This window comes from Phycodurus eques, chromosome 17 (genome assembly GCF_024500275.1).
Source record: "Phycodurus eques isolate BA_2022a chromosome 17, UOR_Pequ_1.1, whole genome shotgun sequence".
Lineage (NCBI taxonomy): Eukaryota > Metazoa > Chordata > Actinopteri > Syngnathiformes > Syngnathidae > Phycodurus > Phycodurus eques.
In genome coordinates, this window is record NC_084541.1 from 3,871,039 (window position 1) to 3,886,256 (window position 15,218).

The 15,218-nt window shown below is 42.6% G+C and overlaps 1 protein-coding gene across 3 annotated transcripts in view; it reads left to right on the forward strand.

Annotated features, from left to right (window-relative positions):
- hlcs (holocarboxylase synthetase (biotin-(proprionyl-CoA-carboxylase (ATP-hydrolysing)) ligase)) overlaps positions 1 to 15,201 on the forward strand; it is a 97,465-nt gene extending 82,264 nt beyond the window's left edge. For all 3 annotated transcript variants that reach the window (XM_061701990.1, XM_061701991.1, XM_061701992.1), the window contains 2 exons: positions 12,072 to 12,285; positions 14,702 to 15,201. In XM_061701990.1, the coding sequence (XP_061557974.1) occupies positions 12,072 to 12,285; positions 14,702 to 14,873 (386 nt within the window). In that variant the 3' untranslated portion in view covers positions 14,874 to 15,201. The remainder of the gene's footprint in view (positions 1 to 12,071; positions 12,286 to 14,701) is intronic.
- Positions 15,202 to 15,218: the final 17 nt, after the last annotated feature.

Here is a 15,218-nt window from a genome sequence, read left to right on the forward strand (position 1 = left end):
TACCTCTCTCACCACCTCTCTCTGTACCCATTGTATATAAGACCTTACAGCTCACAGTGCATGTCAGACCAAATGAGAATCATTAGGTGAAAGGAACTGCCTGAAGAGCTCAGAGACAGAATTGTGGCAAGGCACAAATCTGGCCAAGGTTACAAAAAACATTCTGCTGCACTTTAGGATCCTAAGAGCACAGTGGCCTTCATAATCCTTAAATGAAAGACGTTTGGGACAACCAGAACCTTTCCTCGAGCTGGCCATCCGGCCAAACTGAGCAATCCTCCGCCAGTCGGGGCTTTTATGGCACAGTGGGCTGATGGAAGCCCCTTAATTGTAAGCGGTATGTGTGGAGAAAATCAGGCATTGTTCATCACCTGTCCAATACAGTGAAGCATGGCGGTGGCAGCATCATGTGAAAAAAAAAAAAACACCTGAAGGACTCCAAGATGGTGAGAAATAATATTCCCTGGTCTGATGAGACCAAGATAGAACTTTTTTGTCACATAGGCATCCCAATTTTAGTAGAACTTGGTGAAATTTACAGCTGAGGCTGCTTTATTGAAATTTTGTAGTGGTCTCCACTACTTTTTTATTTTTTATGTTTTATTATTTTTTTTTTTTATTACAGAATAATCCTATAAAATATTGAATTGTTTGCCAGGTTTGATGTGTGCAAAATATAATGAGTTTGAGTGCATATTTCGACCCTCAAAACAGCGGTTTTCTTGGCGAACAGCATGTCGCCACGGCAACAGCGTTATACAAAATGGAAAAGCTTTTTATAACTTTTCATCTTCCATATCTTTAGATGAGATACTCAGTTTGAAGTCGATATGATTAAACCTCTAGGAGGAGTTCGTTAAAATGTGACCTCTGTAAAAGGCAAAAAATTAGGTGACAATCAGAATCACCCTTATATGCCAAGTCTATCAAAAACCACCCTAGTACGACAATAGACAGCCCATTTTGACAAAAAAATACTTTTGAGACACAAAAACACACCACAGAGTGTCCCTTAGCAATGAAACTGGTAATGTGGTATTGCTGATACAAGTACAGTTGTCCAAATGATGCCACTAGCAATTTAATGGCAAGAGGGAAGAAGCTGTTGAAATGTCTGCTTGTTTTAGTTTGCATTTATCGATAGTACCTACCTGAGGGAAGGAGCTGGTATAGGTGGTGACCAGGATGTAGAGGATCCAAAAGGATTTTGCATGCCCTTGTCTTAGTTCTGGCAGCGTGCAAGTCCTCAAGGGTGGGTTGTGGGGTCCCGATGATTTTTACGACAGTCCTGATTGTCCATTGCAGTTGGAATTTGTCCTCTTTTGTGCGAGCAGAACTGTGATGGATGAACACAGGACTGATTTGATGACTGCTGTGTAGAACTGCCTCAACAGCTCCTGTGGCAGGCCGTGCTTCTTCAGAAGCCACAAGTACATCCTCTGCTGGGCTTTTTTGAGGATGGAGTTGATGTTAGTCTCCGACTTCAGGTCCTGAGAGACTAATTCCCAGGAACTTGAAGTTCTCGACGGTTCTCCATGTTTGGCTACATGGAAAAACTCTTACTCTCCAGACAGAGCTCACAAAATATTTGCAGGAACTTCCCTCAACTAACATTAGTTATTGTGTAACAGTAACTCAGAAGTGGTAGCAGCCTTCTCCAGATGTGCACGCCATAGCAGTATTTGAAGAGATCTGGCGCGAATAGAACATTCTCGTTACCACAACGTCTTTCAATTCCAGGAAAGCAACATCATCCCTGCACTTTGTAATAAATCCATTCCAGTAGCCAACCATTGCGGGCACTGTCTGTCTGTGGTGAAGGACACCAATTTGTACACTAGGAGCTGGGTTTTCTCAACAACATTTTTGAAGACTGAAATATGTCCTCTCCTCGCGTGTGTTCTTTTGAGGGCAGTACTGTTAACAGCTCCTCTTTTGCAATCATGTCAGCAAACTCCATCCGATTAAAAATATTCGGAAATGTCACTCACGTCTGTTGACTCGTCCAACTGCAGTGAGAAACACTCGCAATCTGCAGTCCTTCCTGAAATGCTCCATCAAATCCTGGGCCATGGCTTCCCTGCACCGTGTGACTGTAGTTGAGAGCTGGAGAGCTTTGGTCGAAGGCCCCCCGGAGAGCATGGGGGCCCAGCCACAAACAGGGCCCAACGCAGGAGCCAACTGGAATCCTCAGTTGTGTTGACATCCGGCTCGAAGGACCAATTTAATGTTGGATCTATCTCGCCCAACACCTATAAAAATAGACACAAAAAGGAATGAAGACGCTGGTTTCTTTTGCTCATGAGGAGGACGTATGGGAGATTGTTCAGATTACAGCCTCCCATCACGCTCTAAACAATCTCTCCCGTCGCTCCTGTATTTATTTGAAATAGGGAGGTTTCTAAGTTACAAGACATAACATACTAAGCTACAAGACACAACACACAAAGGGGAGGATTTCAAGGTGAAGACATGAGACCAACACCGGCCACGTCCTTGGTCAAGGCGTCCTTCTCTCTGATGATTCCTGCTGAGTCATCTTCTTGAAGGCGAGACATCTTCCTTTCTCTCACGGTCAGCAAGCAACCATCAAAATCGTCCATAATACTAATGCAAGATAAGCAAATAAATTATAACTTCTACAATATATTTAACATTTCCCTCCTGTTTATCATGTATTTGCACAAATTCTCATCATTTTACAGTCACTTCATTTCGATTTTTAACTGTAGAATCATTTTTATGAAACAAATACATTTGTCATACATGAATGTTGTAGTTTAAACATCGTAATCACCTGGATCAGGAAACAAATCAGGTAAAACAACATCATCATCATCGTCTTCATTATCAACATCCAGTAAAGGATACATCTGCTCCATACGGTTATCCATGGGGGTAATTGCTGTGGTGATTAATCTACTGATTAAAGCCCGAATGCATGGGATACAACAACATCCACACAATGTCAGAATGGCTGCAAAAACAGCAATTGATGTCAATATTGGTGAAATTAGGGTTTTGTATTTACCAAAAACGTCCATCCAGCTGTCCCACAAGGAGGTGTCCACACCAGAGTGTTGATTGAGGGTCCGTAGACCATCGATGGCTCTGGTCAAGCTGCCATCTGAAGCAGTATTGTTTGGAATGTATGTACAACATTGTCCTCCTAACATACCGCAAACACCTCTCTCTCTTGCGACGAGCATGTCAACAGCTATGCGGTTTTGGAACGTCATGAAAGAGGTAGCCTTGAGCTGCTCATGCACAGCTTCCAACCCACTCTGAGTCCAATTTCCTAATCTCTGTACATTGAAGTGGATATAGTTGATCCCATCAACATTTTTATTAATCGTACACCACCAGCATATGAGGTACTCAAATCCTCCTGCAACTTGGTCAGCTAATTTGTATTGATTAGGAACCCCACGAGGAACACCTTTGGCGTCGATGTATGTTTTATGTTGGATAATTTTGCCCCTGCCTCTTGTTTGTCTTTGTTCTAGATTTGACAACAACATTGGTGCTTTTTCCATTAAATCTTGAACAGGCATAGGGTACACAGCTGTCCTAATTTCTTGCCTTTACTAATCATGTTTATACAAGTAAAATTACTCGGTGCTACTAAAGTAGAAAACATTGGTTTGTGTTTGTCGACGTTTGTTACGGGATATATAGGATCCCATGATTTACACCTCTCAGTTGGTATCATTCAGGGTGGGACGTCCCATATACCACATAAACAAAACCAACACATAGTAGCCAAAGTTGCTACGTAACAACCTATCGAATCTTGTAACCAACGCAGGTGTGCCTTTCTGCTGAGTTCTCACTAAACGGGCTGGTCTTTTTTCTTCACTGACCAGCAAGCGTTTTCAGAATCTACACATCTGCTCCCGCTCCGTTATCAGACTTTTGCTCACCTTCCCTATTTGAGTACTCAGCTGAAATGACTCTTTTACAGTGTGTTAAATGAACTCCACTGCCATTGAGGCTGCCACAACTGCTCTGACACAATGCGGTAATGCACACATGACGCTGTCCAATTTAGTTGAAAAATAAGCTATTGGTCTTAGTTTATCACCGTATTGTTGTGTAAGTACAGAGGTCATGTAATAGCTTTTACAATCTACCATTTGAATAAATGGTTTATCATAATTTGGAAGGGCCAGCGCAGTACTGGACACCAAATGTTGTTTAATGTCACAGAAGACATTTTCTGCCTCTGTATTCCATTGAACAGGTGATGTCATTTTAAGGTTGTCTTCATACATTAATTTTGACAATGGTGCAACAATTTCTGCATAGTTTGGAATCCATGCTCTACAATAATTTGTCAGACCTAAAAATTATTATTATGTTTCTTTGTCTGTGGTTTAGGGGCTTTTAAGACTATAGCTTTCCTGTCTTCTAATATAGTCTTTCCTCCTACACTTAAATTATGGCCTAGATATTTGACTTGCCTTTTACACAATTGTAATTTATTTTTGGTAACTTTATGTCCCTCTTCTGCTAGATGATGCAGTAAGGCTAATGAATCTTTGATGCATGTCTCTCCATCTGGAGAATCTTTGCACAATGAAATGTGTGGGACACTGTCAGAGAAGTTTCTTCAAAACAACTGAGACAAGCCTGAGGACTGTATTGAAGTGAACTCACACCAACCAAGATTGTCCTTTTCTGCTCGCAAGGGACAGCAGAGCAACTCACAGGGAGAGTGCTCACCAAGTCTGTCAAAGAATTGCTGCCCTCGTCCGCTATTTATTTGAAGCAAAGCAGGATGAACACAATGGAACTTTACCGAAATGCGCAGCTGCACCGGAAAATGCTCAGATCGTTTCCTGTTATTCTAACAGTTTTTAACAGACAGCATAGTTATACCTCTGCTTGAGCAAGTGTGAAACGGACAGCTTCCTTGTCTCGTCCACAAATCTGCATGGGCGAATTTCTACAAAATGTGAATATGCTTTAAACATGATAAACAGGAGGGAAATGTGAAAGAATTCATTACTATTCTAGTTATCATGATTAAAATAAAACAAAACATCAAACATCATCAAAAGCTATTGCTTGAGTGGGAAGAAAAATACTCAAAAACCCAGTGGGGAAAAAGGTAGAAACCCTTCCCAAGCAAGAGCCAAGCACAAAGGTGAGGGCAATGACTAAAGCTGTTTTTAGTCCAATATATGTATATACAAGGTAAACCCAGAAACATCAAACATTCACAACTGCATTGCTTTTCTGTGAAGTCGTCAAAAAAGGGTTTACATAATAGTAGCTGTAGGTTTCCCAGGATGGACGTAGACAGCAGTCTATGACTGGGCGACTGTTCTGTGTTGGTGCTTTCCTGGCTGCGAGGTTGTGCACCACCTGCCATCAGGCACAGCCCTGCAAGAATGTAAACGGTATATTTGGCCGACAGGACTGCGGTCAGCCTTTGTCCGGTGGTCCGCTCCATCTTCCCGAGAGGGGTTTGTTTGCCATGGAAAACCCTCTCTCCAACTGTGGTCTTTCGTCGGTACACTGAGGTGAACGTGGTGGAGATCCTAACCCGAGGGACTGGCGTCGCTAGGCCCGTCAGCAGGGAATCGGAGGAGCTTGCACTGCGACTGGTGGATCCAGCCGTCACGCCCCTCGACCTTTACAGCCGTAGGAGTCACTGCAATCACCTGGTGGGGGCCGTCCCAGCGTTCATTGTCCCAGCGAGGTCGTCTCAACACTTTGAGGAAGACTTGGTCTCCCACGCGGACGTGGTCTGTCTGTGGATCAGAACACACTGGCAAGTCATTGTGTTTATGCATCTCTCTCCGGTCGAACATGTTTTTCATATGGGCTGGGACCGATGTGCCAGTTGCCGGTGATTCTGACAAGTCGAGGTCTGGAAGTCTATATGGGCGGCCATATAGAATTTCAAATGGGGATAGTGTTTTTCCTTCGGTTGGCACTATCCTCATTGCCGTGGCGACGATTGGAACACAGTCAGGCCATTGTCTTCTTGTTTCCCTCATTGTCTTTACGAGTCTAGCTTTGACAGTTCCGTTGGTACGTTCCACAAGCCCTGCAGACTGTGGATGGTACACGCAATGACGCTTTAAGTTGATTTTCAGCAGCTGTCCAACTTTTGTCACAGCGTCATTCACAAAATGTGTGCCATTGTCACTTCGAATCACACTTGGAATGCCGAACGTTGGAATAATGCGATTACACAGTGCTTTTACGACTGTCGATGCATCAGCATGCGCTGTTGGAAACAACTCAACCCATTTGGAGAACACATCAATTATCACCAAGCAATATTGCATCCCTAATGCTTTGTTTAACTCAATGTAATCCATATGGATTCTGTGAAACGGTTCTGGAGGAAAAGGAAATGTTCCTCTTCGTGGTCTTAAATACCCTTGTGCGTTGTTCTTCAAACAGATAACATTGTTTGCAAAAAATTTTGGAAAATTGTGTAAATCCATGTGTGTGATAATATCGTTGTGTCACTGCCACCATCCCCCCTGTTGACACATGACTCAACCCATGTGTCAATCTTGCTGCCCATTCAAACAATGATTTAGGCAGCCAGGGTTTGCCATCGGCCAATTTGCTGACCCCGTCCGTCCTCGTCAAATTTTGAGCCTTTGTTCTCCCAATGTGTGCGTTCAGTGAGTGGTGCTTTTCTCTGACGTGAAATCAAAATGTCATGTTGCTTTACTGTGTGTGTTTTTGTTTCCTCTTTCACTAGTGCTGTGTCAACAATGGGGATTTCTTGGGCTGCAGCTTTGGCTGCTTTATCAGCGAGTCTGTTGCCAATTGTGATTGGGTCATTTACTGTTAAGTGAGTTTCACATTTACAAATGGCTACTTTGTCCGGCAGTTGTACTGCGTCCAGTAACTGCTGGAGAAGGGCCTTGTGAGGAACTTCTTTTCCCGTTGTGGTTTTGGAGCCCCTGTTTGCCCATTGTCGACAGAACACATGACCTGAGCCCCAGCCATATTGGCTGTCAGTCCAGATTGTAACATGTTTCTTGGAAACATCTTACAAGCCTGAATTGGTGCAGGCAATTCTGCTGCTTGTGCTGAACATACAGATTTCAGTGTTCCTTGAAACAAGACCTTGGTTTGTGTCGTTATAGCAAATCCCACCCTGTTGCGGCCGTCTTCCCCTTTGCTTGCTGATCCGTCAACAAAAACAACCTCTCCAGTCGGGTGGGGAGTGTCCATGAGGTCAGGTCGCGGTTTGGTGGAAATTTGGACGTGGCTTCCACAGTCGTGCGGAGTGCCATCTACTGGTGTGGGCAAAAGTGTCGCTGGGTTGAGTGCCCCACATCTTACAATTGTGATGTGTCCCTCTGACAATGTCGCGGTGCAATGCAAGTGTCGTGCTGGTGACAAAAATGTCATCTTTGTTTCCAACAGAAGGACTGAAACTGCGTGTGGCACTTTCAGTGTTAACTGGTGGAACAAGACTACTTCGTGCTACGGAATCCAATTGTTGCGAATAGTTTGCAACTGGTCTCATTTTTCCTCCATGTTTCTGCAGCAACACTGAGGTCATGAACCCGTTTTTTGCGGTCACTGTCTGCTCAAATGGCTTGTCATAATTCGGTAGTGCTAACACAGCTGAATCAATGAGTTCCCGCTTGACATGATCAAAAGCTTTGTCGCCCTCTGGCGTCCATGCAATTTTGTCTTGTAATGTCATTGGCTTGTCATAAATGATGTCCAGCAATGGTCGTGTGATTTCTGAGTAATTTGCAATCCAGATGCAACAATAATTGCAAAGACCCAAAAATGACATCATTTGTTTTTTTGTTACTGGTCTAGGAGCCTTGGCGACGGCTTGTTTCTGTTTGTCACCGACAATGCGTCCCCAAAATGTATCCTAGATATGTCACTTCCTGTTTCCACAACTGCATTTTGTCTTTCGAAACTTTGTTTCCTGTGTCGTGCAAATATTGCAATAACGCCAATGTATCGATTTTGCATTGTTCTTGGGTGTTCTAAAATGTCGTACACGTGCCAAAATTTGGCTTTTGTGTGGGGCATTAAAGGAGGCCAAACACCTTGTGATTGCTTCTGAGAAAATCGTTGGGGAGTCACAAAATCCTTGGGATAACCTTGTGAATGTTAATTTTTTGCCTTTGAACGTAAACGTGAACCAGTATTGGCTGTCGGGGTGGACAGTAATGCTCCAAAAGGCATTACTTAGGTCCACCACCGAGAACCACCTGGTTCCGGGTATTAATGAGTTCAAAAGAGTGTGTGGATTAGGAACATTTGGCGCACGCGATTGCACTGCTTGGTTTATTGCATGCAAATCCTGGATTAATCTCCATTTGTTTGTTTGTGCTTTTCGGACTGGGAATATAGGCATATTACACGGTGAGTCTGGGCACGCACGTAAAATTCCTGCCTTTTGTAGTTCGTCAACTACGGGTTGGATGCCCATTTCAGCGTCATTTTTCAGCGGGTATTGTCGAACTATTGGTCAATATTCCGTTTTTCCCTGTATAATTACTGGCGGTGTGTTTGTCATGAGTCCAACGTCAGCGGGTCCAATGCTCCACAGCCCGGATGGGAGATGACAAATGGCATCTTCCGCAACAGGAGCGAGCACATAAACTTCGGCTAATCAGCTGTAGTGGACTCGTGCAAACGTATCAAAATTCCATCGAACATGCAATTGGAACCATCCTGATTCTGTTTCTTCAACGTCGGTGAATTTCTGTGACGGGACCCAAATTTCGTGTGGAATCGTTCCGGCCAAATCGTTCGTGTCTCTCCATTCTCGTTGCTTTGGCTTTGCGAGTGAAATGTGTGGCTGTTGCCCAGGAGGAAGCAGCGTTTTTACTTCCGCAGTGAGTCTAACAGTGGCAAAGCACCACTTTCCTTTCCAATAAACGTAATTGACCTGCAGTTGTTGTTCAGCCAATCCCAAAATCAATTTGGTGTAATCTGGATCAGGGCCCGGGGATTCTTTGTACCTAATGGTGACATGCAAATTGTTTCGGTGTTGCATGTCGCCTCCAGGCCGGACCCTCTTGTGAGCTACTTCTAGTAAGTTCTCAATGCCGCATTCTTCCTCGGGCAAATCCAGCGACCAATAATAATGTGCCCCATTTTCTCGAATTTTGATGCTTGCTTCCATTTGCCCCTGTTTGTTGACTGTGATGATAATGTCCAATTGTGTCAATGCATCGTGGCCTAATAAATTGAACGAGCACCGTGGCTGTAGAACTGCTTCTACACACGCCTTTTTATTTGGGTCATCGGGGCTCCGCAACTCGATGGTATGGGACAAAACTAAAGGTTGAACTAAACCGTGAGCTCCGCGCATGTAAACCTTTTTTCTGCTTGGTTTAACTGTCGCGGGGTCCCATTTTCCTAAAACGGTCACATCAGCGCCTGTGTCTACCAGGAAAACGGCTGGTTTTCCCTGGACTAGTAAAGTCAGTTCTGGTTTCATCATGAGTTCAGTTTGATGACGCATTAAGTAATTCTCGAGGTCGAACGTGTTTAATGTTTTCCTCAACATCTTCATCATCAGCGTGATGTGGTGATGTTTGTGTCACGGTCTGGTCTTGGTTAGTCGTGTTAGGTGGTGGTCAAGTCGTCGTCCATTTTCTTTTTCTTTTCTGCAGTCTTACGACTTTGAATTTGTCTGGCCCTATCAAGAAGGGCCTTTCAACAAAACCACTGTTTACCGTGGGTGTTGTCTTTTCTCTTCTGTCTGTCTTTGAGAGACAATTTACTGAGAAGTTTGTCCAATTCTTCACAGTTGTCTACATTTCCAGGAAATCCGTACTTTTTCTACCATTTTCCGGTGAATTGTGTTGTTCCCTTATAATCAATTTCAGCCAAACGGCACTTTTCCTTTACTTCAGCCTCGGAAAGTGGACAATTGGATTTCTTGGTTGACTTTGCCACCATTTCTGACGGTCTTATTTCGTATAGGTGTCTAGATATGGTTCTGGCCTCGTGGAAAAGGAGGACTTTCCGAGTCTCCTGGAGACTCGGACGGTGCACCGTTTTCAGTTGTCGTCGATCATCCACCGAAGAGAAGATGTTGTCATCCGGCTCGAAGGACCAAGTTTTAGAATGTCAGAGAAGTTTCTTCAAAACAACTGAGACAAGCCTGAGGACTGTATCGAAGTGAACTCACACCAACCAAGATTGTCCTTTTCTGCTCGCGAGGGACAGCAGAGCAACTCACTGGGAGAGTGATCACCAAGTCTGTCAAAGAATTGCTGCCCTCGTCCGCTATTTATTTGAAGCAAAGCAGGATGCAACACAATGGAACTTTACCGAAATGCGCAGCTGCACCGGAAAATGCTTAGATCGTTTCCTGTTATTCTAACAGTTTTTAACAGACAGCATAGTTATACCTCTGCTTGAGCAAGTGTGAAACTGACAGCTTGAGTTAAGTGTGAAACAGACAGCTTCCTTGTCTTGTCCACAAATCTGCGTGGACGAATTTCTACAAAATGTGAATATGCTTTAAACATGATAACTATAATAGTAATGAATTCTTTCACAGACACTTGTATTTTTATCCAGTTCCTTTAATTTGTCTGGTAAAATGATTCCTGCCGCAACTTTTGCTTCATTGCCTGAGTACAGATAATCTACAGTAATTTTAGCAGGTGTTGCATGTCGTAGCCTTTTCTCATATCAATGTCTACTTTGTAGGGTGTGATGCCGGCTACGGCCTTTTTCACATCCTCATTAGTCCAGGTCCTTTAGACCAAAATAGTATCTTTTTTTGGTCCTCTTGGACATTTGGATTTGCCACCTCAACTTGACCAAGGCCACGTCCTTGGTCAAGTCGTCCTTCTCTCTGATGATTCCTGCTGAGTCATCTTGAAGGCGAGACATCTTCCTTTCTCTCACGGTCAGCAAGCAACCATCAAAATTGTCCATAATACTAATGCAAGCTAAGCAAATAAATGATAACTTCTACAATATATTTAACAGGCATGATTAGTGAAAATTAACCAAAAATTTTTAATTTTAATTCATTTTAATTCATGAATTAACAAGAGGGGTAATTACTTTTTCACACTGGGCAAGGTAACTGAATAGTTTTTTTCCTTAATGAATAAAATCACCATTTTAAAAAAACATTTTAAGTTTACTTGGGTTATATTTGTCTATTTACATTTTTTTATGATCTCAAAGTGGAGAAACTATGCAAAACTATAAGAATTTGAGAAGGAGGCCAATACTTGTTGACGGCACTGTACCCTTCCCTGAGCCGTCACCTTATTTTGGTGAAGGGGTTTGTGTGTCCCAATGATCCTAGGAGCTAAGTTGTCTGGGGCTTTTCAACCCTGGCAGGATCTCCCATGGCAAACAGATCCTAGCTGAGGGACCAGACAAAGCATGGCTCTGAACCCCCTATGATGAGTACCAATGTTGGATCACGTTTTTCCTCACCCGGACGCAAATCAGGGGCCAGTCCCCGGAGGTGGGGCGTGATGGCGAGCGACTGGTGGCCGGGCCTGTACCCACTGTATATAAATAATCAAATAAATATTTGGTTGCTATTGCGGGGTTGATCTGGAACATAACCCCTGCAATAAACGAGGGATTGCTGTAGTCTAATTGGCAGGGAAGTCTGACAAAAACAAACACTGAAATAACATTTACAACATACTTTAAAGCAAGTACACAGGATTTGATACAAACACACTTGTTGCCAGTTACAACAAGAAGCGCAACAGTTCACAGCCATGGCTAAGTTGTTAAAATTGTCGCTTGCCGCCGTGGGGAACCCGGTTCAGGTCATTGCCCGGCAGAAAAATGTGGTGGGTGGTGGGAAATGTCAACTTGACAACGCTTGAGAGGATGCGGCAACAGAAATTGTGATGGGTTAAATGCAGAGGAGGAATTTCATGTGCATGTGTTCACAACAATAAATGGTTCTTCTTCTATTTGTTTATAATATGCACTTGATAAAATGTTAGTTTATTTAATATATAGTAAATAAAGCATGCACATTTCTATTTTTTTATTTTTGCTTTGAGTCCTGAGACCTTAACCTGAAACACCCCTATGTTCTAATTTTCTTACATAATCTCCAGGCTGTGGTTTCAATGTGAGCAACAGTAATCCAACAGTGTGCATCAATGACCTAATCCAGAAGTACAACATTCAGCACAATTGCAACCTGCAACCCCTGAGCTGTGCACAGCTTATTGCTCGGACAGTCAGCTGCCTGGAGGACCTCATAGACTGCTTTCAACGCGGCGGTGCAGAGGCAATCCTTCCACTCTACTACAAGAGATGGCTTCACAGGTGAGCGCAGGTGACTGGGTTCAGGTTAAAAGGAATGAGGAACTGGTAATTCTGTCGAATGGCCACTGCATGGAATAAGGGCGCTTTGTGTTTATATAGTGGGGAATGGCCTCATGGTAGAAAGTATATATTTTAGCCCCGCTCAAAAAATCTGGCCAAACGAGATGAAGAAAAATAGTCTTCAGCGATATCTCAATAATTCAGTATTATATTGTTCTCAGTCTTTGCACGTTTTCAGCACATTCCTAACCCTAACCCTAACCCTACAACCCCAATTCCAATGAAGTTGGGACATTGTGTTAAACATAAATAAAAACAGAATACAATGAGTTGCAAATCATGTTCAACCTACATTTAATTTAATACACTAAAAAGCCAAGATATTTAATGTTCAAACTGATAAACTTTGTTTTTAGCAAATAATCATTAACTTAGAATTTTATGGCTGCAACACATTCCAAAAAAGCAGGGACAGGGTCATGTTTACCAATGTGTTACATCACCTTTTCTTTTAACAACATTCAATAAATGTCTGGGAACTGAGGACACTAATTGTTAAAGCTTTGTAGGTGGAATTCTTTCCCATTCTTGCTTGATGTACAGCTTCAGCTGTTCAACAATCCGGGGTCTCCGTTGTTGTAATTTACACTTCATAATGCGCCACACATTTTCAATGGGAGACAGGGAGGCCAGTCTTGTACCCACACTCTTTTACTACGAAGCCACACTGTTGTAACACGTGCAGAATGTGGTTTGGCATTGTCTTGCTGAAATAAGCAGGGGTGTCCATGAAAAAGACATTGCTTGGATGGCAGCATATGCTTCTCCAAAATCTGTATGTAGCTTTCAGCATTAATGGTGCCTTCACAGATGTGTAAGTTACCCATGCCATTGGCACTAACACAGCCCCGTACCATCACAGATGCTGGCTTTTGAACTTTGCTTCTATAACAGTCCGGCTGGTTCTTTTCCTCTTTGGCCCGGAGGACACGACATCCACAATTTCCAAAAACAATTGGAAATGTGGGCTCGTCAGACTACAGAACACTTTTCCACTTTGCATCAGTCCATCTTAAATGTGCTCGGGCCCAGAGAAGCCGGCGGCGTTTCTGGGTGTTGTTGATAAATGGCTTTTGCTTTGCATACTAGAGTTTCAAGTTGCACTTACAGATGTAGCCCCGAACTATATTTACTGACATTGGTTTTCTGAAGTGTTTCTGAGCCCATGTGGTGATCCTTTACACATTGATGTCGGTTTTTGATGAAGTGCTGCCTGAGGGATCGAAGGTCACGGGCATTCAATGTTGGTTTTCGTCTTTGCCGGTTCCATGCAGTGATTTCTCCAGATTCTCTGAAACCTTTGATGATATTATGGACCGTCGATGATGAAATACCTAAATTCCTTGCAATTGTACATTGAGGAACATTGTCCTTAAACTGTTCAACTATTTTCTCACACACTTGTTCACAAAGAGGTAAACCTCGCCCCATCTTTGCTTGTGAATGACTGACAGGGAAGCTCCTTTTATACCCAATCATGGCACCCACCTGTTCCCAATTAGCCTGTTCACCTGTGGGAAGTTCCAAACAGGTGTTTGATGAGCATTCCTCAACTTTATCAGTCTTTCTTGCCACCTGTCCTAGCTTTTTTTGAACATGTTGCAGCCATAAAATTCAAAGTTAATGATTATTTGCTAAAAACAATGAAGTTTATTAGTTTGAACATTAAATATATTGTCTTTGTAGTGTATTCAATTACAAATAGGTTGAACATGAATTGCAAACCATTGTATTCTGTTTTTATTTATGTTTAACACAAGTATATATGTTTTGGGGGACTTTCCCTGATCCATTGCTGTTATGTGGACGCAGAAGCGACACAAAATCAAGTGCGGCAGCGACTTATTGGATGAGCCGACTCCGCACTAGCGAGCTCACTGCCTCGTTAGCTTGCTAGCCATTTTGCTTGTTCGCGTACAAGGTAGCACACTAATAAAGTTATCTTTCCCTATTCCTCTGCATGGAATAAGGGCACTAGGTACTTACAGAGTGAGGGAGGGACGACTCATGCCAGAGGCCTGCTTGTGTCATCTGGCTTTGTTTTAGCCCCGCCCCAAAAAAACAGTCATCTGAGAAAGTGAAAAAGAGTTGAATGCAATATCTCAACAATTCAATACTAAATTCTTTGCATGTTTTCAGCTCTTCAAACATATTTAATGTATTTAGAAAGAAAAACAAAACACCACAATTACTTAACTGGGTCTTTAAGTTTTTGGTTGTAAGTGTGGTAAAATGTGAAAAAGTTCAAGGGGTGTGAAATTGTATCCACTGTAATTACAACTACACAAAATCAGGATCGATAGATGGGTTGATATTTTATAAAAGTTGACTGATGTCTATTGTTTTTTTCTTTCAGCGGAGGTCTGGTGCATCTTTGGAGCGAGGATGGACCTGACGCTGAGGTGGTGGGTCTAGATAGCAATGGCTTTCTTCAAGTCCACAATATGAACCAGGGTATTGTTTCAGTTGAGCCAGATGGAAACTCTTTTGACATGCTGAAGAACCTGGTGGTCATCAAGCAACATTAGGACCAAAAATTACCTTGTCCTTGATAAGAGGGTGCTGTATTTATTTCCTTTTATGTATTATTCAATATGTAACTATGTTTTGTTAATCTGACACATTTTGGGCAGTAGTACATACTGTTTTGCTTGAACGTCAGTTTAAATAATTTTGAATACATTTTTATTAACAAAGAATATCCATCCTATTTGTTGTCACAAAATGTATTAAAATCAACCATCATGGACAGTGTTATGTAATAAAAGCAAAACTATCTCAAGAAACAATATGTAAATGAATTTTAATTTTCTGTCATGGTGTTAATAAACCATAAATAAAAGAGAGGGTGATGGTGGCCACACAATTAGTAT